Source organism: Trametes versicolor (genome assembly GCF_000271585.1).
Source record: "Trametes versicolor FP-101664 SS1 unplaced genomic scaffold TRAVEscaffold_5, whole genome shotgun sequence".
In the NCBI taxonomy this organism is placed as follows: domain Eukaryota; kingdom Fungi; phylum Basidiomycota; class Agaricomycetes; order Polyporales; family Polyporaceae; genus Trametes; species Trametes versicolor.
In genome coordinates this window covers 2,200,597-2,225,942 of record NW_007360325.1, presented here as the reverse complement: position 1 = coordinate 2,225,942, position 25,346 = coordinate 2,200,597, and the positions used below count along the sequence as shown (strand labels likewise).

General features: G+C 60.3%; 7 protein-coding genes and 2 non-coding genes across 9 annotated transcripts; 5 read left to right on the top strand and 4 right to left on the bottom strand.

Annotated features, from left to right (window-relative positions):
- The first annotated feature begins 185 nt into the window (after nt 1–185).
- TRAVEDRAFT_167259 (Gpi16 subunit GPI transamidase component) lies at nt 186–2,474 on the top strand. The gene is made up of 7 exons (XM_008039777.1): nt 186–419; nt 470–653; nt 709–1,100; nt 1,283–1,444; nt 1,501–1,557; nt 1,607–1,810; nt 1,889–2,474. Exons 1-7 carry the CDS (start codon nt 224–226, stop codon nt 2,377–2,379), a joined length of 1,686 nt encoding a protein of 561 aa, XP_008037968.1. The 5' UTR covers nt 186–223; the 3' UTR covers nt 2,380–2,474.
- Nucleotides 2,475–5,334: 2,860 nt separating this feature from the next.
- Nucleotides 5,335–6,565, top strand: TRAVEDRAFT_28759 (uncharacterized protein). Its single transcript, XM_008039062.1, has 4 exons — nt 5,335–5,565; nt 5,622–5,649; nt 5,711–5,815; nt 6,022–6,565. Exons 1-4 carry the CDS (start codon nt 5,549–5,551, stop codon nt 6,115–6,117), a joined length of 246 nt encoding a protein of 81 aa, XP_008037253.1. The 5' UTR covers nt 5,335–5,548; the 3' UTR covers nt 6,118–6,565.
- A 2,607-nt stretch (nt 6,566–9,172) lies between these two features.
- On the top strand, nt 9,173–9,265 carry TRAVEDRAFT_t71. Its single transcript has one exon. It is a non-coding gene; the product is annotated as a tRNA-Ser (tRNA).
- Nucleotides 9,266–9,528: 263 nt separating this feature from the next.
- On the bottom strand, nt 9,529–13,895 carry TRAVEDRAFT_37024 (uncharacterized protein; the record flags this gene model as incomplete). The annotated part of the gene is made up of 16 exons (XM_008039114.1): nt 9,529–9,664; nt 9,718–9,788; nt 9,848–10,136; nt 10,190–10,280; nt 10,331–10,498; nt 10,555–10,640; nt 10,700–11,608; nt 11,660–11,947; nt 11,998–12,257; nt 12,321–12,390; nt 12,445–12,535; nt 12,651–12,819; nt 13,208–13,215; nt 13,273–13,401; nt 13,541–13,617; nt 13,672–13,895. The coding sequence occupies 16 exons, from the start codon at nt 13,893–13,895 to the stop codon at nt 9,529–9,531; spliced, it is 3,066 nt and encodes a 1,021-aa protein (XP_008037305.1).
- Nucleotides 13,896–15,273: 1,378 nt separating this feature from the next.
- On the bottom strand, nt 15,274–15,345 carry TRAVEDRAFT_t69. The gene has a single exon. It is a non-coding gene; the product is annotated as a tRNA-Glu (tRNA).
- Nucleotides 15,346–16,836: 1,491 nt separating this feature from the next.
- Nucleotides 16,837–19,991, top strand: TRAVEDRAFT_167248 (FAD/NAD-P-binding domain-containing protein; the record flags this gene model as incomplete). Its single annotated transcript, XM_008039776.1, has 2 exons — nt 16,837–17,664; nt 19,071–19,991. 2 exons carry the CDS (start codon nt 16,837–16,839, stop codon nt 19,884–19,886), a joined length of 1,644 nt encoding a protein of 547 aa, XP_008037967.1. The 3' UTR covers nt 19,887–19,991.
- A 344-nt stretch (nt 19,992–20,335) lies between these two features.
- TRAVEDRAFT_47037 (uncharacterized protein) lies at nt 20,336–21,065 on the bottom strand (the record flags this gene model as incomplete). Its single annotated transcript, XM_008039272.1, has 2 exons — nt 20,336–20,595; nt 20,651–21,065. 2 exons carry the CDS (start codon nt 21,063–21,065, stop codon nt 20,336–20,338), a joined length of 675 nt encoding a protein of 224 aa, XP_008037463.1.
- A 1,083-nt stretch (nt 21,066–22,148) lies between these two features.
- On the bottom strand, nt 22,149–23,108 carry TRAVEDRAFT_71689 (uncharacterized protein). The gene is made up of 3 exons (XM_008039775.1): nt 22,638–23,108; nt 22,303–22,572; nt 22,149–22,238 (listed from the first exon to the last, which is right to left on the bottom strand). The coding sequence occupies exons 1-2, from the start codon at nt 23,062–23,064 to the stop codon at nt 22,316–22,318; spliced, it is 684 nt and encodes a 227-aa protein (XP_008037966.1). The 5' UTR covers nt 23,065–23,108; the 3' UTR covers nt 22,149–22,238; nt 22,303–22,315.
- A 1,140-nt stretch (nt 23,109–24,248) lies between these two features.
- Nucleotides 24,249–25,187, top strand: TRAVEDRAFT_122200 (kinase-like protein; the record flags this gene model as incomplete). Its single annotated transcript, XM_008039774.1, has 3 exons — nt 24,249–24,891; nt 24,944–25,023; nt 25,080–25,187. Coding segments are annotated over 3 exons (831 nt in total), but the record flags the coding sequence as incomplete, so codon positions are not given.
- Nucleotides 25,188–25,346: the final 159 nt, after the last annotated feature.

The window sequence follows — 25,346 nt, the reverse complement described above, 5'->3', positions numbered from 1 at the left end:
GTGCAGCAAGAGTAGGTACTGGCGATGAGTTTCTTGCCAAGTTCCAAAAAGGATAGACGCTGGCAGTGTTCGTAACACGTGGACTTCAGCCAGCGCTAACGCGCCTGCCAAATCATTGGTGCCGCACGCTACTGCATGTCCTCGTCTGCGCAACTCTGCTTCCTCTCTCATTCTTTGGTTCAGGACTATGCTTGCTGGGCTGCTTTAAAATTCAGCTATTACAATGAACCTCTGCTGGAGAGCGTGCTTTCTGCTAGTGCTAAATCTTGTCGCGGCGTCCGCCCAAGGCGAAGTGTTCGAGGAGGACTTGACATTACATCCACTTCGAGATGGGAAGCTGCAGGCTCGGTTCTCCTTCACGACTCTCCTGAAAGGAGCGATGCCTAGAGACCCACAAGCTCTGGGGAGTGACGACGAAGGTACGTACAGTTGCTGTTCCGCCGGGTACGTCTCCGCAGCTGGCAAGTAGCGCAGCATTATACCCTCTTCCCGCTCGCGCTCGGACAGATACTTCGTGAACATGCAGTAACGGAGCTTCATCTTACACTCAACGCCGGAAAGTGGAACTACGACCATTGGGGATATCCAGATGAACCGGGAGTCGGAACGGGCGCCGAGTTGTGGGTGTGGATGGGTGACACGGTTCCGACGTCGTAAGTACCCTGCTGTGTTTCTATTACACGTGTGCTAACTGAAACTCCTCCTCAGAGTGGATCAGCGGTGGCAGGGACTGAGAAACGCGCTTGCCGGTCTCTTCTGCGCGTCTCTCGGACACCTGGACGAACAGCGCACCACCTCCCCTACTCTCACCTTCCAGCCCGAAGGTTCCCTACCCAATTTCACCCACCCACATCGGCTCCGGCATGCGTCGCTGCCCTCGGAGCACGTCTGCACGGAAAACTTGACGCCATTCCTCAAGCTCCTACCGTGCAAGTCCCTCTCGGGCATCGCGAGCCTGCTAAACCCGCACAAGGTGTTCGACGCGGACTGGCACGGGCTCGGCGTGCATGTGCGTCACCGAGAGGGTGCTGGCGTCGAAGTGCGCCTCGCCTTCCAAGCCGTCTTCGATCCGGTCCGCTATTCCCCTGACGGGCGTCGAGGTAAGCGTCCCGAATTCGCTTGATACGGCTAGCCCTTCCGCGTGCTCAGATCGCGGCGTGACGGGCATGGGGGCTGTGGCCATTCATCCAACACCGGATCGCTGTGTGTGGCGTCCCGTAAGGGCCACAACGGGCTCTCCGGTGTATCCGGAAAACGTGTAGATTGACTGGGTATGTTGCAGATTGGTCACTGCGCTCCGTCTTCGACCGCAGCATCGAGAGGACCTGCCCGGTCGCCCGGGCGAGCAACGTCCGCGTGGAGCTGCCCAGCACGGCGCCCTACTCGATAAGCCCGGGACCGACCGATGTGACCGGCAGCACTGCGACGTATGCGGTCGACTCGGGTACGTGATACTCATCCTACTCGCGCGCCAACCCTGACTTGCTGACCTGGCTACAGCTCAGGAAGCGCTCGATATATCTATGCGATGGCCGGACGAGAGCCGTTTCGAATATCGTAAGGTCCCCGCGGCGGCATCATAGAACCATAGCTGACACTCCCGCAGCGAGAACGTCGAGCGCGCCGCCGCTCACTGATATTTCCGTGCGCCGAAACCTCAAGGGCACTAGCCAAGCCGAGGCGCGTCTTACGCTCCAAGTCACAAACAACCTGCCCGTTCAGGTCAGCGCCGGGTATCTTGAGACCATGCCCTGGCACCTCCAATTTTACCTGCACACCCTGACTGCACATATTGATGGCGCTCCGCGTGGTCAGTACTCTCGCCTCACCCTCCGAAGCGCCATGCTGCCAGGGCTTGACAGCTGACGTATATCCGCGTCCTCGACAGATGATCTCGTAAACATCCTCTCATATACGCCACCGATCCCCCACTCCCGCCCGGCGCTCCTGCAGACGGTGCTCACCCTCCCGCCACACGCAACGTTGCACCTCTCAGTGGAGGTCTCCAAGCCGTTCCTGCGCTACACCGAGCACCCACCAGACGCGCAGCGCGGATGGGACCTGCCCCCTGCTGTTCTGGTTCCATTTGCGTTTGGAGACGCGAACGAGACTGTCACAGGAAATTCGCTTGCTCTGGGCCACCGGCCGAGGCGGATATACACGCCTGCGATGCTCGTGGACCTGGCCACGCCGGACTTCAGCATGCCGTACAACGTCATCATCATGAGCTGCACGCTGATCGCGCTCATTTTCGGCAGCGTCTTCAACCTGCTCACGCGGCGCTTCGTCGTTGTCCAAGTCGACGCAGACGCGGACCCTGCGCCGGAGAAGCCGGCTGCCGTGGCGGGAGAAGGTGCCGAGGACGGGACGCCGCGGTGACAGAGGCATCTTCGGTACCAGGGCGCGGCGTCCTCGAGTTCCAGAGGCTGCGCAGAGCTTGTATACGTTTGTTCGCTCAGGGTCCCATGTCGAGCCTTCCGGGGCCTGCTTGCCGTAATCCACACACGGATTGATGCTGTCGTCCCAAGCCGCCCCCGTCATCGTCATCGCGCGTCTTCCCTGCTCTCCAGCACACCAGCTGACCGTATATTCGCCCAGCACGCCGTACCGCATCTACCCCAGCACAGCGTGGCCACGCGCGAGTATCCAGGGCGCAAACCCCAGCCCCAGTGTCCGCCGACGCCGGGCTGCAGCGTGGATCTCTCTCCCTGGGCGCGTGCACTCCCGCGCGCACGCGCAGAAGGTGGGTGCGCCCCGGTCGCACGGACGTCGAATCATGGGACGCTTCGCCGTGTGGCCGTCTATGCGCTCTGCTGGCGGTGCACGGTATTCGTGATACGCCGTGCCGCCGGGCTGCTGTCATCTGGGTGCGTGGTGGTCGAGTGCACTTGCCTAGAGCGGGCAAGCTCGGCCCCACTGCGCACGGCTCGCTGGTGCTGCAGGTACGGAAGACGGCAGCTAGGAACAGGTATACATTTGTGCTTCTCGGTCGGGTTTAGAACGCAGGCACGCTGCTATGCAGTGCGACCCGGCCTCAGGTGTACAGTATGTGGTGCAATGTGAAGATCCGTGCATACAGCACAGACTCTCTTCACATCTTTGTGCAGCGCTGGCTTCTGCGCGGTGACTGCACCCGCGCCCACACCCGTTTAGCTGGGCGGCTGGCAGGGGGTCCTTGCCTTCCTGAGCCTAGTTGCTGCGTATGTGGTCGGTGGCAGGGCGATCCGGGGAAAGTGGACGTTGACATGGCTGAACTCTGGTACTGCCACGGCGGCAGGTACGGCAACGTTGTATTCTGTCGCAGCCATGGCTGCGCCCCCTCCCTGGCTGGCATCCGCGCGCCACGAACTGAATTCCAGCGAGGCTACCGAGACTCGAGAGCAGTTCTGCTCCGCAGAGTCATGCACACACCACACGGCAACACAGCGATAATCCGCAGATACATATGCTGGGCCCTGTTCGAACTTCGAACCATTCGGCTGCTGAGTCAATGTCGAGTGCGGCCCTTCTGCTCACCGGGGGCTTATCTCGCGCTCCTCCCCAGCTCCGTCCGGGCTGCCCCTTCCCGCCCTTCCTTTCCTCTCCCGGCCGTGATATGTGCCATCGATGAACACAAAACGACGCGCCGCGCTCAATCGCCCATCGATGCGCCGTGTGCGTGTGCGTCCCACCACCCGAAGGCACGATAAGTACGAGTATCCGCCAGTGGCAGGTCCAGCTTGGTTGCCGGCGGACCGTGTTAATTGTCCTCTTGGAAGCTTCGCGAGATCCGAGTTCGCCCGAGCGCACCTTCCATTCGCGCTTGTCTGCAGCTGGCGGCCCCCACCATCGATACGCGGCGGCGGTGGCACTGGGAGAACGAGAAACCATGTCGGGCTGAATGTGCAAGCTGAATTCGCTGGAAGCAGTGACGACATGCATCGACGTGCATCATAGCGATATGCACTCACCGCAGCAGCAGCGCGTCCGGGTCCGGGGCGTGTGGATGCGGGCGAATGTATGGAATGCGTCCGCGCGGTGCCGTGGCGTTACGGTTAGCTTTGTCTGCCCCGGGCCAAGGCTCTTACCAGCGCAAGATGAACAGCTAGACTGCTCGGAGTCGGCGCAACGAGCGGTACACATCAGGTATATTGGGCTGCCGGTGCGCTCAGGCTGAAAGGAGAGACGGCATGTCATGCGGCACGTTGCACGCCCCAGGAACCCGGGCGAAAACAGGATAGGAAGCGGTCGCCATCTCATGCCAGGACGAGCACCTGCACAGTGACATTCGCTAGGTTCTGCCAAAGCTGGGACGCGCACGCGGGCCGCCGCCTTCGCGGTTTCTGCCACGGAACGCAAAACGCGAGCGGGCAGACGGGCTCCGGCAGCAGATGCAGATAAAGCGAGGAGATATGATGCGCGTTCTTGCGCGCCTCTGATTGCATCCGCGGCGACATCGCGAGTGGATGCGGCGACATCGCGAGTGGATGGGTGGACGTTTGCAGCGGGGCCATCACCAGTTCCAGGAGGGGGCAGATTGGGAGCCGGCGATGACGCCCGCACTGGCCGCAGCCGGGCGCACGATTGGGACTAGTGCCGTTCGCGCGTACGGATGCGGACGGGCACGAGGCGGAGGAGGAACGTACACATACATCATACATCGTGCATGCCACTCACCGGTGCTCGATCTTCCTCCCGCTGCACGTCGACGCGCGCGCGAGCCGTACGAAAGCGGTGCGAGGCGGGCGGCGTCGTCGACTCGGGCTCGAGGAACATTCGAAATCGCTGGCGTGCAATTCGTCATCCGCGCGGGCGGGGGCAGCTGCATCAAGCAGCGAAGGCGCACACCTCCGTGCGGCGCGGTGCTTCTACTGGGCTCCTGCGTGGCCGCAGCTGCAAGGAAGGCTTTGGGGAACGCGCATCACATGATACCCGCGACCGTGCTCGGCGGTGCCGCCTGAAGCGGCAGGTGGTGGCAAAATCACTTGCCATGCCGGGGATGGCTAGGCGTGCGCGCGCGCGCTTCTGGCCGGAGAAGAGGAAGGAGGGGGATCAGGATAAGTGGGTACGTCGGAGCCAGAAGACGCGTCGAATCTCACGATCGCTGCTCCAAATGTCGCACCAGCGCGGCGGGGTGCGCGGCCCAGCGGTGCCCTGCGCTTCGGATTCCGAGGCCCGCTGTGCTGGGTGGATGTGGATGTGGATGGGCGAGGAAGGCGTTAGTCATGGCGGACGCGGACGGAGAGACGGGTCGCAGCTGCAGCCTGCGCCCAGCTTGCGGCCTGCTATCGCTCCTCCGCGAGCGCTTCCCGCGCGTGCCGTGCGCATAAAAGCACGGAGCCCCCTTCATCACCCCGTCCTTTGTGACTCACCCCGCCCGCCCTTTGTGCCCTCGCGCCACAGTCATATCGTCCGTGTACAAATACCTCGCACTCCTCGTCCATCGCCCGCACACTCCTCTGCCCAGTACACCCCGCGCGCGCCTGCACAAGCCACACCCGCCCACACCCAGTGGCACCTCTCTTGCACACACCTCCTCTCAGCGCTACCTCCCTCTCATCTTGCCAAAATGTGTCGCCGAATTGCGTATGTCGCACCCACTCCTCTCTGCCCGATCGCGCGCTCACGACACCCGTCTCTAGCGAAGGCACGCGGTGGTCCAAGTGTGGGGTATGTCTTGCCACCGTCATCGCGTCGCGCGGCTCAGGTCAGCTGAGCGCACCCCCTGCAGCATTTCCAGCGCCATCTCGTCGTCGCGATCATGGACTGCAACTCGGCCAAGTGCGAGCGCAGCTACCTCCACCAGCGCGGCTGCCGCGACCCGACGTGCATAAAGGTGAGCTCATCGTGCTGGTGTCCGGGGTCAGCGCCAGCGGCGGGCGCGCGTACGGGGCGGACGCGCGCGGAGGCGGAAGTGCGCGACCCCGTCCGTCGGAAAATGCGTTATTCCCGTCGCCGCCGCTGCACCCGGGTCCTCCCCCGAGGCCTATGTCATCGTATGTCATAATTCGGTGCTGACCGTGTCCGCGTGTCGCCCTGCAGAACTTTGGGCCAGATGTGCAGAAAGACATCGACACCGTCAAGGACGAGTGCTTCCAGTGCCGCGCCGCGGCCGCACGGCGACTGCCACAGTCTTGAGGGGCCCCCACAACCAACCATTCCTCCGACGACCGCAGTGGCCACTGACACGGACCACGGATATGTACACCACTACCACCACCCGCCCGCTCGCGCGCGCGCCAGGCGCTGCGACGCGCCCAATATTCCCCCCACCCTAGGCCCGTCTCTTAGGAGGCTGCGTCCCTCCCCCGTTGATGCCCGCACCCGGGGCAGTCGCCCTGCGAGGCCGACGCGCTCATGCTCTCCGCAGCATAGACACGCACGCACACCCCACTACCACCTGCCCCCTCCTCCTGTCGCTGTCCGCCACACCTGCTCTGTTTCTCTTGCACCCTCGCACGTCCATCACGCGCACGTTCCATGTCCCATCACGTCCGTCCGAGCCCCGTCCGTCCCACATAGTTGTCTGTCGTCGTATCTGTATAGCTAGCCGCATCCATATGTGTGTATATACCTCCACGTCCCCAATATCAGAAGCCCAAGAGGATCTGACCCCGACCGCATCATTCGCACCCTGCCTTCTGAATCTTGTCTTCGCCAGCCGCGCGTATGCGGTCTCCTCGAAGAAGCTCCGCGAGACACTTGGAAGCAGAGGACGCCCGTCCCTGTGACCCCCCTGCGGCAGCGCGAGCTTCGTACGGCATAGCAGGGGCGTCAGCAGACCCGCGCTGCCGTCACCCGCGCAGGCGGCGGGTCCCAAATAGCCGTGGCGGCTCGGCGTGTGCGCCAGTCATGGGTCCCTAGGGAGGGGTGCCCGCCGCCCGGACGCTGGCCGAGTATATTGCGCAGGCGCACTGGCAGCTGTCCGTGTACACCATAGCATGTGCTCGTTAATTTTACGGGGTGGTGCGTGGAACGCTCGCGGTGTATAGGGATAGAGAGGACGGGTGATGGGGGTGTGCGGTAGCCGGGGACCCTCGAAGTCGGTGGGCGTGGGTGGGCACCCTGAAACTTGCGTGCGGAGATGACCTGGGGGAGGACGAGAAGGCGGAAGGCGCGGTGACAGTTGTTGGCAGGCGGCGTCGAAGGGGGCACACGCGATCAGGCGTCCGCCCTAGAGTGCGCACGAGCAAGTATGGCGTGCAATTACCGAGGACGCTGGGAAGCGGTGGACGAGGATATCCAACGCGTTTGTGGCGCCCACGGAAGGGAGAAAGATTGAACGTTCGTTGAGCGCCCGACGTTAACAGCTGTGCGTCACTTAGACGCGTACTTTCCGTACGGCTACTTGACTGCAGCTCGCCGTGCAGCATGCCATTGTACAATGTGAGCATTTCAAGAGGGCGACATCTGCACAAGACGCGTCTACGATAACGCAAGGAGTCAGAAGGGCGGGCTGCATTGCGCGATAACGACGAACGAAGGCCCACCATCGCGTTCTGCAGCGCGTCGACGCTGGGCGCCACGCACGCCCCCACGATAACCTGTGAGCGGAAGCAGAGCGGTGCACGGCCGCGTTACGTAGTTCGCGCGCGAGATGCCCCGTTGTCGGAGTGTCGGTTTGTATTGGCGAAGGGCACGCTATCGTGCCGTCATCTGCGCGACGCTGTGATTGTGCGATTTGTATAACACTAGAGGGGATGCATGCGGCGAGCCACGCACCGTAACTACCCATGTGTCGCGCATGTGCACATTGGGAGCGTGCTACTATCAACGTGCGCGGACGCGGCATCGCAGTTGCCAAAGGGGGCGCGCCCGGCCTCTTGGGGATGTATTGGCCACAGGCACTGGCGGGCTTCGCGCCGGTGCTTCTGCGACAATCTTTGCGATACGACACGGCGAAAGCGGGAACGGGATCTCCGTCGCGTCGGCGGTATGCTGTGCACCGCTCAGCACCTGCAGCTGGTCGTGCGAGTACGTCAAGATAGCAGAGTGGTGCTGGAACGACCGCGACGCTATCTGGTAGCCTCGGTCGGACGACTGTACGTTAGTCGAAGCTGGCCCGGCGTTCAGCGTTCAGCCAGGGAGAAAGGGGACTCCGCCGGACGTTCGGCATGCCGCATCCTGCATTTCGCCACAGCGCAACGCAATCTCGCGCCTGATCTCCACGATCAGCGGGGGTAGAGGGCAGAGATGCGGGCCCGCCGATACGGAGGGAAGCCGGGCGTGCACAGCAGGGCGGGCTCGCGCGGTCGCCTGCGAGATACTGCAGCGGCGAGTTTTCTAGACGTCGATGGACCCGATTACGGGTGCACCGGGCCCGGGTGCGTGGACATGAATGCGGAGACAGGATGTGTAGGACAGTCTCCATACTCGTGGATCGATGGTATCGCTAGATGATGGTCGCGGACGACGTAAGGGACGCGTAATAGAAGCGGGTGCGTTTAGCTAAACAGGAGCGGAGTGTGTGTTGTGGACGTACCGATCGCGATGGATTTGCGAAGAGCCATTCCGGAGGCCCGTGCTCCCTATTGGGGGAAGACAGCGAGTGAATCCTTCGGGCACAGTCGTTGCTTTGTGTGGCAGATACTAATGCGAGAGCTCGTAGGTCCACGCGCGGATCGCGGTGTCGCTTCTCGGAAGAACACCGAGATTCTGGATGGCACGACTTGTCTAACAGGGAACTCATCGCGTGTGGTGCGTGTGGAGGACGCTAGGTAGGAGGGGCGATCAGGTTGTAGGGCAGCTCGATTCCGTGTTGCAAATGGGATGTTGTCGGACAAACAAAAACGGCGTTCACTGGCTTGGCAATTCGCCACGCATGGAGGCTTCTCTGTATATACACTGGTAGCACATTAGTTTGGTACGGAGGAGATCATAACCATATTGAGACCATACCAAACATATAATGCGAGTCCTGCATGCAGCTTGAGTCCTGCCAGCTCCAGGTGAATAGTACTGTCAGGAGCTATCATTCTCCGTAACTTACTACATGCAATTGAGGTCGCCATAAGGTTAAACAACTTCTACTTGCTCCAAGTGCCATACTGAGTCTGGGCAGTCATGAACGCAGAATATGCATATGTCTTCGAGCTCGTGGTTGACGGTCAAGAGACAGACGCTGGCCAGGTGGAAGTTTAGGGAAAGACGTTGCACGAGTACGGGGGATCTACGTCATGGGCTCTGTGGCGTCGTCACTTTGCCGGAGTGGTTAACGGGATCGCCTGCTATTACAGCTGCCAGCGGTTGGGCTTTGCCCGCGAGTGTTCGAATCGCTCAGGTGACGCTTTTTGCTTGATGGACTTGATGTCTACCTCCACAACCATGGCAATGCAAGTCAGTGGTGACCCACGACACGCCACATAGGTACCAGACGATGAAGATGACCCAATGGTCATGTATTTTTACATTCACTACACAACGTTTTACAACCTGAAAGCACTATTGTACAACCACCCCTCCGGAGGGCCACACAGCCCAGGGATGGTGTCCGTTCCTCCAAGATCGTTAACATTTCGTTCAACTGGGCGCAGGTTCAACCAGGTCGGCTCAGGAACGCGACGTCCACACCGGGTTGTTGGTCGCGACGTGGCCGACACCGCCGTCGATGATCGCGTCGGCTACGAGGTCCAGAGTGGGGGTGACCGCGGTGCCGTTCAATGCCCAGAGCGCGACCGCGACGGTGCTACAGGTCACTTGTTAGATACCGTTAACGCATGGCATGATGATAGCACTCACTTCTTGCCATTGGGGTCCACGATACCAACGGGAACCGGGAACGATGCCTGCGGGCCGACATTCGCCACACGCTACACACACACACACATCATCAGCCCCACCCCTCCCTCCACCACAGCCAAACACGCACCTTGCCGAACTTCCACCCGTTCACAAACAACAGCGCACGGTACGCTTGCCCCGTCTTGCCCACCCCGCCGTCGAACACGAAGCTGAACTGCGGGTCCGTGCCAGTGGGCAGGTCCAGATCGAACGTCGTGACGAAGAACCCTACGCCCGCGCCGCCGCTGGGGAGGCCCGCGGAGAGGTCGCGCGCGGTGAAGCCCGCCGAGGCGAGGTCGAACCCGGGCAGGTGCCAGCCCTCGCGCTCGGCGAAGAGGCCGCCCTCGTTCATCACGCCGCGCACCTTGTCGGGGAAGCTGTGGGTGGGGGATAGGTTAGAGGGGATGGGGCGTACTGGGGTGGGGCTTACTTCTCGTAGCCGCCGACTTTGCCTTGGACTTTCCAGGTTGTAAAGTTGCCAGTGTTCAGTTTGAAGCCGGGGATGCCACGCGCGGATTTCTCTGTGGGTGGATGTGAGGGCGCGTTCTTGACCGCGTGCCAAAATACTCACCATTCGAGTCCTCGTCGTTGCCCATGTTGTCCTGAAGAACGGTGACGACGTTGTCCTCGCCGGCCTTCACTGATCCAGCCGGGAACGTGAACAGAGCGTTGATCTGGTCCGCGCCGTTGTAGACGGTGCTGATGAACTGGTCGTTGATCCAGACTGAGGCCGCGAATGCTAGAAATGAAGGGCGTAAGATATTACACAAGGCAGACGTGGTTGAGAAGACGTACAGCTGCCACCGTTGATAGTCAGGTTGACGGACGTCTCAGAGCCAGTCGCGTTGAAGTGCCCGCGCCACAGCACGTTGTTCTCGCAGCTACCCGCCCCGCGCAAGTCAGCCCTACGCCACCCCACACAACAACATCCAACACTCACAAGCCATAATCACACCCAAACAGCACGCGCCCGTCGCCAAACAACGGCTTCCGCGAGATGTTCGTGCTCGTATGGTCCGCCACCACCCACGCCGAGTCGTCGAACCCACCCGCCACCTCCGGCAGACTGTCCGCAAACTGCCACCCGCTCAGCTTCGGCACCTGCACGCCCCGCACCGCCGCACGCTCCGCGAGCTGGCCCCTGAGGAACCCGCCCCGCCCGCGCGCACTCGTCGTCGCGCGCAGGCCCTCCACGCGCGCCCCGTTCCACGTCACCGCACTCACACTCGCGGGGGCGATGACGGTCAGCGGGACGGAGGCGTTGAGGTCCCCGCGGAGCGCGAGCGTGCGGCCGCCATCGGCGAGCGACGCGTTGCGCACGAGGTACGGCCCGCCGACGAGCACGGTCGTGTTCGTGCCCCACTGCCAGAAGTGCTCGAACCCGGGCACGGTCCCCGCGGACTTGGTCGCGATGTGCGGCGCCCAGAACGTCGCGGCGGTCGTCGGGTCCGCGAAGAGCACGAGCTGCGTGTCCGAGTCCCAGAGCGTGACGAGCCCCGTGCTGCCCGCGAGCACGGTCACGGTCGAGATCCCGCGCGCGGCGGCGGAGGGCGAGGTGGAGAACTTGACGGAGGCGGACTGCGCGCGCGCCCCGGAGCCGGTGAGCGTGAGGGCGGCCTCGTGCGACTGGTCGGCGTCGCCGAAGAGGAAGAGCACGTCGCGCCCGCCGATGGTGCCGGCGAAGAAGATGGAGGCGGTGGAGTAGAGGACGGACCCGCGCGCGCCGAAGGTGTAGTCGGTGACGATCACCTTGCTCTGTCGCCCGTCGAGCGCGATGCCGGCCGTCGTCTGGGGGAGCGTGAGCGTGCCCTTGGAGGTGGGGACGGTGATGTTGAAGGAGATGCTCGCGCTGTTGTGCAAGGGTCAGGGCTGCATCGTGCGCTCGAGTTTAGACACTTACGTCGACGTCGAATCGAGCTGGCGCGTGATGAAGAACCCAGCGCCGGTGTCGGGGTTCTTGAGGAACGTCGCGAATGCGGCGCTGTTGCTGAGGGTGAATCCTGGCGCACCGGTCGTCGAGTCTCCGATCCAGTCCGTCTTGCGGAACTCGGGCGACGAACGCAGGAAAAGGCCCTGTCGCTTAAGCTCGTCGAACTTCGCAGAGAGCCCGCGCGTCTCGTGGATAGCCGAGCCGTAGTCGTAGCTAGTGTACACCCCAGGGAACGGGAATGCCGCCCAGCTCGTGCCTCTGCAAGACCATGAGTAGATAATCACGGAAGAGACGACAGGGAGACGCACCCGTATACCATATAGTAAGAGAGCAGCTTGGCGTTCGCAGCCCAGTTGTGCTTGTAGAACACGTCCTGGAAGTCGGGGCCCGTGAGGACGCCACACGCCTCGTAGCCGGGGCCGCCCCAGGGGTCGAACGCGCCGCCCTGGAACTCGGGCATGTACCATGGCTGGCCGGGGTTGTTCGTCTCGTGGTAGTCGTGGTAGTTGGTCACGACCGGGCTCCAGTGCGTCGGGTTCGAGCAGTCGAAGTTCTGGGGGTATGCATCCTATATGACGCCGAGGGCTGTCAGTTCCGAATCATGAGCAGGTGGACGAGGGAAAACCCTGACCAAGCCGTAGATGTCGACGGCGCCGGTGCCGTTGATGAAGTTGCGGCCCTCGTTGGGGTCGTTGTACGTCCTAAGCCGAGTAAGGATCTACCACGAGCAGGGTTTCACTGAATGATTCTCTTACAGAGGGACAACGATGCCACCATCGCGGTACTGTGCCTCGAGGTTAGCAAAGTACTGAGCCCGTGGTGCAGGGTTCTGTGAATATTCGTTGTCTGCCCAACGTGGTCAGGTCGGTAACTTTCATTAGCTGCATTCAGCTCACCGATCTGCACAGCTACAAAACAAAGATTAGCGGATGTATGGTATGAGGATTACAGAGTACCTTACCCAGGACAGGACCTCCAGCAGTGACCTGGTGCGGCAGGGTCTCCTTGATGATGCCGTCGATGTACGGCTCGTAGGCCGCGTTCCAGTCGCTCACGTTCGTCCGCAGCGTGCCCGCAACCTTGCTGGTTGCCCAGTGGGCGATACCTCCGGCGGTCGTCTCTGCGTTGATCTGTCCAAAAGTAAATCAAGGTCAGCATCAAACTCATGGGAACGGATTCCGTTCGCGGAAAAAGTAGAGCCAAGAATGCGGCTGAAGCAGATGCAGGAGAGTCCGCGCAGCAGAATCTGCCCGCTGAGTATCCGATGTGGCGGCGACTTTTCGCTTGCGGCGGCTTGATAGGAGGCGAGTGAGGCGAGGAAGTTCCTGAACTTCCCCGTCTCGCTCCCTTCCAGCACTCTCCTACTCGGATCTTCTTAGGAAACGGCCGTGCACTGGTATCCGTCGTTGCGTGCTCTAGTGAGGCCCAGGTGTACCATATTGCGCCATAGCGGATTGCTCAAGTGCTCAAGTGCAAGCTTCCGATTCGCCTGCAATAATGTTGAGAAGTGTCACTTACGTAAGGACCTGTCATGGAAGACGTTGGCGTCAGCGTTGGCCTAGAGACACGCACGAAGGACATACCAGGGCGAAGTACAATGAGAATACCAGCGAGCTTGGCGGCGTCGTACATGGGTGCCAAGGCACGCCAGTCGTCAAAGTCGAGTACACCAGGAGCGGGGTTCGTCGCGCCCACTATGATATAAGAAGCATCTTGTCAGTAAACATGTACGCTCTGGCAAGACGCTAGAAGACACACTATGAATGTAGATGCTGTACAGGTCGTGCATGAGTTAGCACGCGAGATATATGTCCCTCCGCTTCTGACGAACTCACCTGACTGCATTCAAACCCGCGGCGACAAATTTTTGGAAGATGTCGAGCCAGAGGTCCGGCACCGGAAGACGGAAAGTGTGGAACTCTCCAGAGCTGTGGTACAGATAAGCATGTCGATCGAGGCGCATACAGCCCAGTGACGCCTACTGGATGAACGTGCGTTGCCCGTGGAGGAAGATGGTGTAGTTGTCCCACTGGACGACATCAGTCAAGCCGTTGTCCTTGCGCGTCGGGTCTGCCCTGGCCGCCAGATTGACCGCATCCGCAGTGACCGAGGCCGTCGTGCGCAAGGTCGCCGGCCATGTCAACAGCACGAGGCAGAGAGAGACGAGGGCGGGGAAGGCCCAGGAGGAGGAACGGCGCCAGAGCATGCTTGCGGTGATGCGACGCCTGACGGTGTGCGGGCCACCGGGGAGCTCTGCGCTCGCGGATTTATAGGGGGACGGGCTGCTCGATGACGAGAGCGCGTTTCTCTTCGAACTGGGCATCATCGGGGGCTGATCATGAGTTGCGCACGGGGGCGGACCGGCGGGGGCCATCGACGGCGCAGGCAAGCACGAACGGAGACGGCGTCGCGGAGCCGCCCGCCCATACTAGGCAGAAACACGGTCACGTGCGGTGGCGCCTGACTTCCCATGGGGTTTCCCCGCCGGAGGATCTCGCTCGGACGCTTCTGTTCCTTCCAGGTGCGCCCTCTGACCGTCGTCAGCGGTGGAGTGTGCCATATGCTGCTGCCCTGCTTCCCCGTACCTGGCTGCCTGCCATCACCGCGCCCACCGCCGGGACACGCTCGCGGACTTAACATAGCCGTTGTACCGTCGGTTCCAGGACCCCTGACAATGGGAGGGGAGGCCTGTTGAGGACTTCCGGGATTTTGCCCAAAATGTCCGCGGCCAACAGGCCTATTTAGCGCCCAAATTTGTCCGGATGGCAACAGGCATACGGCCCCCAAATCGGCGCAAAACGTCCGGATGACGGGCGCTTATCCTCACCAGGCCGGGTGCCCGGCCTCTCCCGGCTCTCCCGAAGGGTAGCCGGGCGGCTGCTCGGGCGCTAAAGGGGCTTTGGCCCGCCGCCATGTCCGGATGGCCAACAGGCTTTCGGGCGCCAAACGGTCGATTTGTCCGGACCACAACAGGCGTACCCCCTCCAAAATGGCCAAATTTGTCCGGATGGTCATCAGGCATCCCCACTTATTGTCAGGGGTCCTTCGGTTCCACCCCTCGTCGTGCTCATGACATACCTGCCCATCTTTTGCACAACTCTCGGCACATGAAACATGCATGGTGGGCGGCCCGGGACCGACGCTCGCATCCGTACAAGACACGCAATCACACTCTCTGCGTGCGGTGTTATTCGTGCACGGATCAGACAGTCCCGGATAATTACGTGCTCGTCTCTTTCCGCGTTTGTTGCACGGACCGCGCTGGAGGAGGTACTTCGACTACTAGAACCCTAGAAAGATACGAGAACGCGCCGTTACGGTGCTCCAGATGGGCCTCGAGCTCTGTTCTCCGTTTCGCAGACCGCTCTCGTACTTCCGGATCCCTTACACCGCAGGAGCGTAGTGGACTTATAGCGGACGACCCACCGATGCGGAGGCCTGAGGTATAGGGAAGTATACCTCTTCTGTGAAGTATGGACGCCGCTTCGGCTTCCACGGCCTAGACGTCGACGTTCAGCCTCGTCGATACGGGCCTTACCTCCGAGGTGTTTGAGCAGCAGTCAAGGAGAAGGATCCAAAAACAATTCCGACACGGGGAATCGAACCCCGGGCTATCGCGTGAGAGGCGATAATGTTAGCCACTACACCATATCGGATTATAAAAATAGTACGTGCACACCATTCTCTGTAGCGCTCTTGGTCTAAGTTCTGGACTTCGAAGATACAGACTTTCTACACCACGTTGAAGACTTACTTCAAATGGGGATCAACAAATATCCCCATGCAAGTACATATGTATCTGCATCGTACAGCAAGACCACTCGCTCTTCTCATAACCACCAATTATTCGTGCGGTAGCCACGCCGGGAGGTGGGCACCCAGCCACATTGGAGCATCGTCCTTTTCGCTGGAGTAACCACTGGAAGAACTTCCACCTTCGGAGTCCTTCTGTCACAGTCTCCGTTCGAATCCCCTGTTTGTGAGACCTTCGCCGTGTAGCGCGAACTTCAGACCTTAGGCCTCAGGGTCAACCACGTCCCGCGGGGAAAGCGGTCAGCGGTCCGGACTCAGTTTGTGGAACTCAGATGCCGCAAGACTACATAGACAAGCTGAATCCTGATCGCCGTCTGCGTTCACGATATGTGATTCAGTAATTTGCAATGACCACGGTGGATGGATGTGACTTCCCTGAGAACCCGCCCCAAGCAGAACGGAGGAGACGTCGAGTTCAGTTGTTCCGTAAGTCGTAAGCACGAGATGGCATCTGCGGTCAGTCGTAGAGGCCGCCATAAATGTTAGACCTCCACTGGTGCGCGAAACGAGACACGGTGAGGTGAGAGACCAGTCAGAGTGGACGATATTACTTCTCATGCAGCCGACGAAAGTTGGCCAAGCTGCCATGAGCCAGCATGAGCACCCGTTCGAGTCGTTCGATCGCGTTCCACTTGAAGAGACCTTCTGTCGCTCTGCCGTGCGAACTGTCAGGTTAATTGACCTGGAACATAGCTACTTCTGTGTTGTTCTATCAGCATCGATGAAGCCTGCGGTAACAGAAATTGTCTGTATCCTAGAGGACTCGGAGATGCGTAGCCAGCCAGCGAGATTCAGCTGCGAGCGCTATGCAAGTGTCTTGAATGTCGGCGAGTGCGCGCATCCCGGGAAACCCGAAAAAGAGAGCGAGAGAGTGAGTGAGTGAGAGCAGAAGAGCGTTCCTCCGAGTCCGAACGGATCACTTTAACAGGCGCCCGTGTACATACGCTATAGATGACTCTAGCAACTCCGCATCCTGACTCTTTCCGTCCATCCTTGACTCCTTCTCTGCGCCCGCGTCCTGCAGCAATTGAATGGACGTTGTTTTCAAATCTCCATGCTACGCAAGTCCCTCGGTATACGACAGCGCGCGAGGCAGCTGACTATATTCGGCTACAGAAGATTGCGCCATATCACCACTCCTTCGACTCATTGAACGTTAACGGGCCCATGTCCTCTAGAGCTGCCAGACAACACTATGCTGATGGAGCAGACGGCGCGCGCCGATATGCTGGATCATACGAATGTCTAAGCGTGTTCGGGAGTACTTAGTGTCTCTCGAGGAGGTTGTCTCTGTCCCCCCCTTGCTCCCCGGATCCCTTGGCAGGCTCTCTGGGATGTTCACCTCTGCACGACTCGCGTTTCTCTTATTACCTGCTGCGGTGCTAGCGCAGGGGTACTCCGACGACTATGCTGGTCAGACAGTCCTCTCCCATGCTGTACCTGTCGAGTCTCAGCCGTCGAAGTCTATCGCCATCGTAGGCGCCGGAAGTGGAGGCCTCGCGATCCTGAAGACGATACTCGACCTACCCGCAGAGGTGCGCGAAGGCTGGGAAGTTGTACTATACGACCAGCGACTCGATGTCGGCGGGCTCTGGCTGGCCGACCCCCCAGGGCCGCTGCCGCGGCCACCGGTGCTGCCAGAATCGCCCGTGTACCCGCTATTACACACAAACACCCCGCATCCGACAATGACCTATCCGAACTTCACGTACCCGCCATACACCCCCCTCTTCCCCTCACACGAATACGTGCAGAAGTACCACGCGGACTACGCAGCGCACTACGGGCTGCTGTCGCACATCCACCTGCGCCACAGCGTAACCGCGGCGAACTGGATCGGGGACGCGGAGGGCGGGAAGTGGGATATAGAGGTGCACGAGCTCAACCCGAAGCACCCGCGCGAGGAGCCCGTGCGCGTCCTCAAGCGGTCCTTTGACCACCTCGTCGTCGCGAACGGGCACAACCACTACCCACACGTCCCGCGGTGGAACGGCACCGAGGGCTGGCTCGCGAACACGCCTGCGGGGCGGCCCCAGCGCGAGCTGCAGCACTCGATATACTACCGCCGCCCGGAGAAGTACACGGGGCGGACCGTGATTATCGTCGGTGCCGGGGCGAGTGGACGCGACGCCGCGTTGCAGGTTGGCAAGGTCGCGCATGTGGTACGTACAATACACTTTGTGGCGTCGGGCGCGCATCTTACGTTTCCATCAGCAAAAGGCCTAGACGCTTGGAAGCGCCTGCGAGACTTTACAATCCGTCCCAAGCCACCGCGATCTGCGGCCCGGATTGCAAGCGAGTGCGGTGACTAGAGACATGTAGGCAAGGTAGGCAATCCGCCCGCATGTGCTCGACGAGCACGACAAGGGATTGCGGGGCTCGAGCTCGCTTGGGGCGATTGCATGCGCTTGCGAGGGAATGCCAGAAGCCTCATAGCGTCGGGCCTCGGCAGATTATTCCCAGCAGCTCATATTATATCAAATGTGCATATAATAGCTGCGCGGTCGCACATGTATAGAATAAAGAATAAATCATATATATTTCTAGCGCTGGTACTACAAAGCGAGGTGTTACAAGCGAATGAAGTACTAGTCATACTATGAACTCCGTGCACACAGAACACAGCTCAGCACGGAGGCCGCCACACCAACGATAACTGCATGTTTCGAGCCGCGGGGCCGAGGACACGGGAGGCGAGCGCGAGAACAGATACCCAAGTGCGGACCAGAGGTGCCAGCAAGAGCCTGAGGTCCATAGTGAAAAAGCGCGGTCCGAGAGGCTCAGAGCGAAAGGTGGCCGAGGAATCCAGAGTGCGAGTTCCCCAGAGCGCGAGTCCCCCAAGAGCACAAGTCCCCCCAAAGCACAAAACCCAGCCCGAGAGTGCGGTGGCCATGTCCGAGAGCAGGAGTCCAAGTCCGAGCCCAGCGGAGAGCACGAGCTAGAACACGGCGTACACTAGTGGAATCCTGAGGCCGGAGGTATGAGGGCGGAAGCATACATGCTAAACCTTGGCGGAGCGGGTTGGGCGCGGACCGCGTACGCGTAGAGGGGAGGGAAGGGGAGGGAAGGGGGAGCGGTTTGAAGAAGGCAGGAGACGTCGCAGAGAAGGTTGATATAGGCAGGGACCGTGAGACAGCATGATCAAGCAGAAGGGAAGGCACCAGCAACGACCGTTCAAGCGATTTCCGTGCCTCTCAGCCACAGTAAGGTGCCGATAACGCTCGAGAACGCGGGCGCGCATGGCCTTTGGCTTGGGCTCATCCGTGCGCAGACCCGGGTGTAGCTTATGGACTTCTTGGAGGTGTGCCCAGGGTGCGCCAGTCACAACTGGATTTTATAGCAGGCTGCGGGCACAGATCGACGTACTGTAGATATTTAGATTTGTATTTTTTCGGCCACCCATAATCTCACAATCGCTGGCAAGCCACTAGCAAGCCACCACATTCCGCCGGTGCATTGCCAATCCGACTCACGATTGGAGTGGTATCGCAAGCGCGTGCGATTAGACAAGCGCTCGCACTCCTCGCAATCCAGTCCATGCCGTTTGGGTTTTTGCTGATGTCCGCAGGTCTATCAGTCGCTCACCCCCGGGACCGAGCCCACCCCTGGGCTTATCGTCGTCCCCAAGCCGCGCATCTCGCACTTCACGGACACATCCGTCGTCTTCGAGGACGGCACCGCGCTCGCGGACGTCGACGCCGTCATCCTCGGGACCGGGTACGAGTTCCGCATCCCCTTCCTCAGCGCGCCGCACTCGTCCGTGCTCGCAGTCGATCCCGCCACCACCCTCAACTCGACCACTGCGCTCACGCTCGTCAGCAACCTGCGCTACGTGTTCCCGCTGTACCGGCACATCTTCAGCCTCGCGCCCGCACTTCCGCCCACCGCGCTCGCGTTCGTCGGCCTGCCCGTGCTCGTCGCGAACTGCCCGTCGGACATCGCGCAGAGCCTGTTCGTCGCGCACGCGCTCGCGAACGCCTCCGTCCTCCCGAGCCGCGCGGACATGCTCGCGGACCTCGTGGCGCGCGAGAAGACGCTGCTTGGGGAGGGGCTCGACCCGTATTATGTGGGGCACCGGCTGATCTCGCCGTCGGAGACGGACCATGACTACCAGGACGACTTGGTGGAGTATTTGAAGCGCGTCGGGGCGCTCCCGCAGGACGGGCGCAAGTTCGTCGAGGCGTGGCGGCGCCATGGGCGCGGGGAGGCGCGGTTGTTGGGTCGTGGGTGGGAGCGCGTGGTTGCGCTGGGGCAGGAGAGGACATGGCTGGAGGGCGTGGAGACCGAGGACGAATGGGCGAAGTTGCTGTACCGGCTTGCGGACTGGCAGCGCGCATATGAGGAGGAACATGGGATCCCCGTAGAGCAGTTCTCGTACGAGTAGGCAGTGGTGCATGCGTCGCACGATCTGGAAAGCTGTAATGGCATGTAACAGCTGTCTTACGCAGCGGGCTTGTGCCTCGGTGGGCATGACCCAGTCAGGATGGGCAGATTCCAGTCGCAACGTTGATCCTCCGATTTTCGTGTCAAAAGAGAAGGTTTGTAACAACCGATACCCCCGAGCAAGAGTACAGCGCACGTTCGACGATCCAATGACGATCCATTAGTTTGCAATAAAGTTGTCTAGGTAAGTAAGTGAACGGGAAAGACGTGGCTAGCATGAGAAGACGTGATTGATGGCGTGTATCCATCAAGTATGGCGTATGGGTATATATACCGGTACCGCAACAAACAACGGGCCCCTTCTACTCGCTACTCGACGAACCTGGTAAGTAGGTTGGGTAGCGCCGCTAACCACTAACATCATCTACAGGGTGCCTCCCGCCTGGCGCGTCACCTCGGAGTCGCGATGAGGATAATGACGAATACCACGATCACGAGCGCGAGCATCATGAACGACAGCAGACCTGCGCTTATGCGCGCGACGGGATATACCCCACGGATGAGCGCGTCCTGCACCATGAAGTAGCGGATGACCCCGACGACCAGAGTGTACAGTCCGAGGATGATCATCACCGCTCCCAACGGCCGCGCGAAGCGTTCCAGGTTCTTGTCCGTCGTCGCCGCCGACAGCGTAAAGAGCTGCACCAATGCTGCACCGTACGATGTGAGTGCATGCAGGGTTATGGAGTGAGGGGCCTGACACACCGACTCCCGTAGACGCGATCGTAAGACTCGTGCGGGCGTACGCGAGGAACGTCCGCTCGGACGCGAGGTGGTCGCGCGCGACGCTCCCCGAGTTCTCCAGGGACATCCACAGCTTCCAGTCCGCCGCGAACTTCCGCCAGCGCGGCTGCTTCGTCCGCTCCCGCTTCCTCTGCCGCAGCCGTCCCTCGCCGTCGCGGTCCTCCGACGTGCAGCGCTCCCCCGCATCCTCCGACGCTGTCCTTGTCCTCCTCGCACTGTCCATCTCCTCCTTCCTCTCTCCTGATTCGTCCCGAGGGCAAATATCTGGCGATACCGCGCGTCCGAGCCGGGAGGGAGGTGGCGACACAGGCAAGTCTGGGGTCTGGGAGGGCGGCGGTCTCATTGTGACTGTGGGTGGCTCGAGATGCGACGACATCGTGGCAAGATGGAAGGAGTGGTGTGAGGATATCGGAATGAGCGTCGACGCCTATTGGGAGTGGGTACTCCGAATTGCTGTAGAGCTCTGGGCGCGCGATCACTTCTGCGGTCGTGGCTGCTGTCGCCTGTTGATTGACGTCATGAAAATTGCTGGCGAAGACTCGAGGTGGCCGCGCACTGAGGCATGAGGTGGCAGATGCAGTAACGCGTTCAACGTTTAGGTCTGAGAGTAGAACGGAGAGGAAACGTCTTGTGCAAACCTGGGGACAGTCGAGAGGGGCTCAGGAGAAATTGTGCTGCCTCGATCAGCCGCATCCGGACTCGGATGAGCAGATCGTCCGTCGACGTCCAATCATATGGCTTCCGCCACAATTCGGGAGAGATGCATCTCCCGATCCAAAATATACTATGCTTGGTGCTTGCGCTGGGTATCTGGACGCACTCTGGTGACTTGAATTTACAAGCACTTGAACGGAGGGTATAAACCGGTCGTTCGCTGTCGTTCGCTAGGAGTCGTTCCTATGCGCTCCGGCTTTTGCGGAGCGCGGGGTCCGACGCAGAAGCGCTCAGCACTTTAGCGGCGTACTCACTTCCATCAGGACCGTTCAAATTGAATCTCTCGCGAGGGCGCGACGGCCTCGCATGTATTCTGTTTCAAGGCAAAAATATCTGAGATATGCGTCAGCTCTAGTAACACCAGACTTCTTTGGGTTTGCAGCTACCTGAGACACCGCCGTCGGGCACGTCGAGGACATCTGACTCGGAGAGACTTAAGTGCCGCCATGGGTGGGATGCTAGCATTTAGCAGTCGTCCTGTTCCTACCTACCGCCTCCTTCAATTGCACGAAGAGAAATAGGGACGAGCAGCCCTGGCCTCGGCGATGTAGGCTAGACTATCATCCGTGAAGCCGGTAATCCTTATCTTGAGCATGACGTATACGAGAGGAAGCGTACCTGGACCTGTGGCTTGCGCCGCAGCGTGGACCGTAGTCTACATTCTGCGACGTCGTGCTTCTAGTGAAAACTAGTTGCAAACCGAGTGTACTTCGCAGCATATCCGCAGAGACGAAAGGTGAGCGGTGCAAGTGTTCCGTAATATTGATAGCAGTCATAGCAAGTGTCTAACGATGTGGTGTGCAGAGGAGATATCCAGTCTTGGGTAGCCGTGGACCTATGGGAACAGTGGACGGTCAACACCGCAGTTGTGAAAACATTTGATACCCGTGCACACACACCTTCGACCAACGTCTATGTTCGAGCCAGGATCACGATGAACACCGCGATGACCATCACCAGCACGAAAAACGAGAGTGCGGTCGTGCTGACCCGCGCGACCGGGTATACCCCGCGGACAAGCGCATTCTGGACGAGGAAATAGCGCACCACGCCGACGCCGAGCGTGAATAGCCCGATGCCTATCATGACCGCACCCAGCGGCCGCGCGAACTGCTCCAAGTCCGTCTTGTGGGCGGTCGAGGCCGACAGGGAGAAGAGTTGGACCAACCCTACCAGAAGAGTCAGTGAGTCAATAGCCTTTCATCGGGAAATTTAGGCTGATAAACCGACGCACCAACTCCCGCAGATGACATCGTGAGGCTCGTCCTGACGTACGCAAGAAACGTCCGCTCCGAGGCAAGATGGTCCCGCGCGACGCTCCCCGAGTTCTCCAGCGTAAGCATGAGCTTGCGCTCCCTCAACGACTTCCGCCAGCGCGCCTCCTCCTCAGGTGTCTCCTTCCCCTTCCCTTTCCCAGGCGGCGGCTCGACGTCGTCATCGTCGGTGAAGACGGGGGTAAACGGGTCTTCGGTACTGCATGACGCCCGGCACGCACGCACACGGTCCCTCCCTCTGCACGGCGGGTCGGTAAAGGGGTCGCTCGGCTCCTCGCACGACTTTCTTTTCCCTTGGCGGGATGGTGGTGGCGAGGGCGGGCTCAGATCGGGTGTCTCTGGCGGGGGAGTCTGCGTCGCCGGCGACTCGAGGTGCTGCACGGTCATGGAAAGGGGAGAAACCTGAGGGCCAGCAGAGAGGGCGGCATGCCGAGGGTCGCTGGTCGGTGTCTAGAAGAAGGCGCAGAGAGTGCGCTGAAGCCACCGCATATTCGCAAAATGATGTACGCCTCAGGTACCCTGGATCACGCAATTGCGGGCTCGCAGCGCGTCATGTCGCTAGAACACCGGCAAGCCAAGGCGTCGCGGAAGAGAGCCACTGCGCTGCACGTACCGACGTGAATATTACCTCTGATGCCGTGCAAGAGGTCGGAATCACGGATTTACGGAAGGCTTCGTGAAACGACAGAAGCAGGCGGGGATCGACAGGTGAGACCGACCGAGTCTAAGGCTGCCTAACTATAGATGAGCATGTATACGACCTCCGGCCTCGTGTATCCGCTCAGTTATTCCTGCAATGTCCGCCAGTGTTGCGCCCGACAATACGCGATTTTTCGAGCTCAGGGTTGTGGTGTGGGTCCGAGTGGATGGCAGTACTTACTCGCGCCGCGAAAGCACCTGCCAATCCGCCTGCCAAAATTAAGGAACATCGGAGCTCGGGCCGGCACGAGGATCTCGGTCACATGACCTACGCGTTGTGGCGAAGCGCGCCTGTTCAAAACCGAACCTCGCGCTCGCCGCGTTTCTCGCTTTCGACGTCGACCTCTCCGTCGCCCCATCCTCCTCCCTGCCCCTCGTCGACCTCAAGCGATTGCGATACCGTCCAACATGGCCTCCGTCGGTCAGCTCACCCGCCAGATCTCCGCCCTCGAGATATCCTCCAAGCAGAACACCACCCGAACAACGACTACCACCACTACGACCACGACACAACACAAGAAGAACCCCAGCCAGACGAACGTCACGAAGCTCCTCTCGAAATACGCCGCGCCAAACCCATTCCCCACATCCGCAAGTCTGCAGAAGGCAGCATCATCACAGTCAATAGCCAGCAAGGCACAGCAAGACGCCTCACGACCGCCCTCCCCCACAAGACCCGCGCCAGTAAAGCAACATACGATCGATATCGGAAAATACGATGGTGGATTCGAGATTGAGAACGAGACACGAGGGGCGAAGATCACAGGGCAAGCTGCAGAGGACCTCGCTCTGGACTCCAGCGTAGCAGCGTGAGTGTACAAGTGGCTCAACCTCCCACCATAGAAAGCTCAGCTCATTCCCGCAGATACCTCCCTACAAGAGAATGGCATCTCACTGACTTCGACATCGGGCGGCCACTCGGCAAGGGCAAGTTCGGGCGAGTATACATGGTCCGGACGAAGACGGAGCCCCACTACATCCTCGCGCTCAAGTGCCTGTACAAGTCCGAGATCGTGCAGTCGCGCGTCGAGAAGCAAATCCGACGCGAAATTGAAATCCAACAGAACCTCAGGCACCCGCACGTCCTGCGCCTCTACGGGTACTTCCACGACGAGAAGCGGATATTCCTCATGCTCGAGTTCGCGGGCAAGGGCGAGCTCTACCGCCAGCTTACGAAGTACGGCTCGTTCACGGAGAAGCGGTCCTCGCGGTACATCGACCAGATGGCGGACGCGCTCGGCTACCTGCATGCGAAACACGTTATCCACCGCGACATCAAGCCGGAGAACCTGCTCCTGGGCATCAACGGCGAGCTCAAGATCGCGGACTTCGGCTGGAGCGTGCACGCACCGGGCAGCCGCCGCAAGACGCTCTGCGGGACGCTCGACTACCTCCCTCCGGAGATGGTCGAGGGGCGCGAGCACTCGGAGAAGGTCGACCACTGGGCACTGGGTGTACTCACCTACGAGTTCATTTGTGGCGCCCCACCATTTGAGGACCTTAGCGGTTACAATGGTAAGCACTGTCTGCCGTACGCACAATAATGTCCGCTGACGTTCGCTTGTAGCCACGTACAAACGTATCGCACGCGTCGACCTCAAGATCCCTGCCAAGGTCTCTCCGGAGGCGCGCGATGTCATCACGAGGGTCAGTACTTGCATCTCTACGTACCCAATGCAAGCGTCTCACACGTTACTGCTCAGTTGCTTCAATACGACCCCGAGAAGCGCATACCGCTTGCCGAGGTGCGGAAACACCCCTGGATTGTCAAGTACCGATCCAAGGGCCATTCCACCGCCGGGATCTCGTAGCCTGTGCTCGTTGCGTTGTCGTATTTATGCCGTCCCCCGCTATGGACCATGCACTGTCGCTCACCGTCTTGCCCATATGCCTGTATCTACCCCTGTATTGCAGTCGTCTGTATTGCAGTCGTCCTGGTCGTATGCACATCGCGACACCTTTGCTCACCC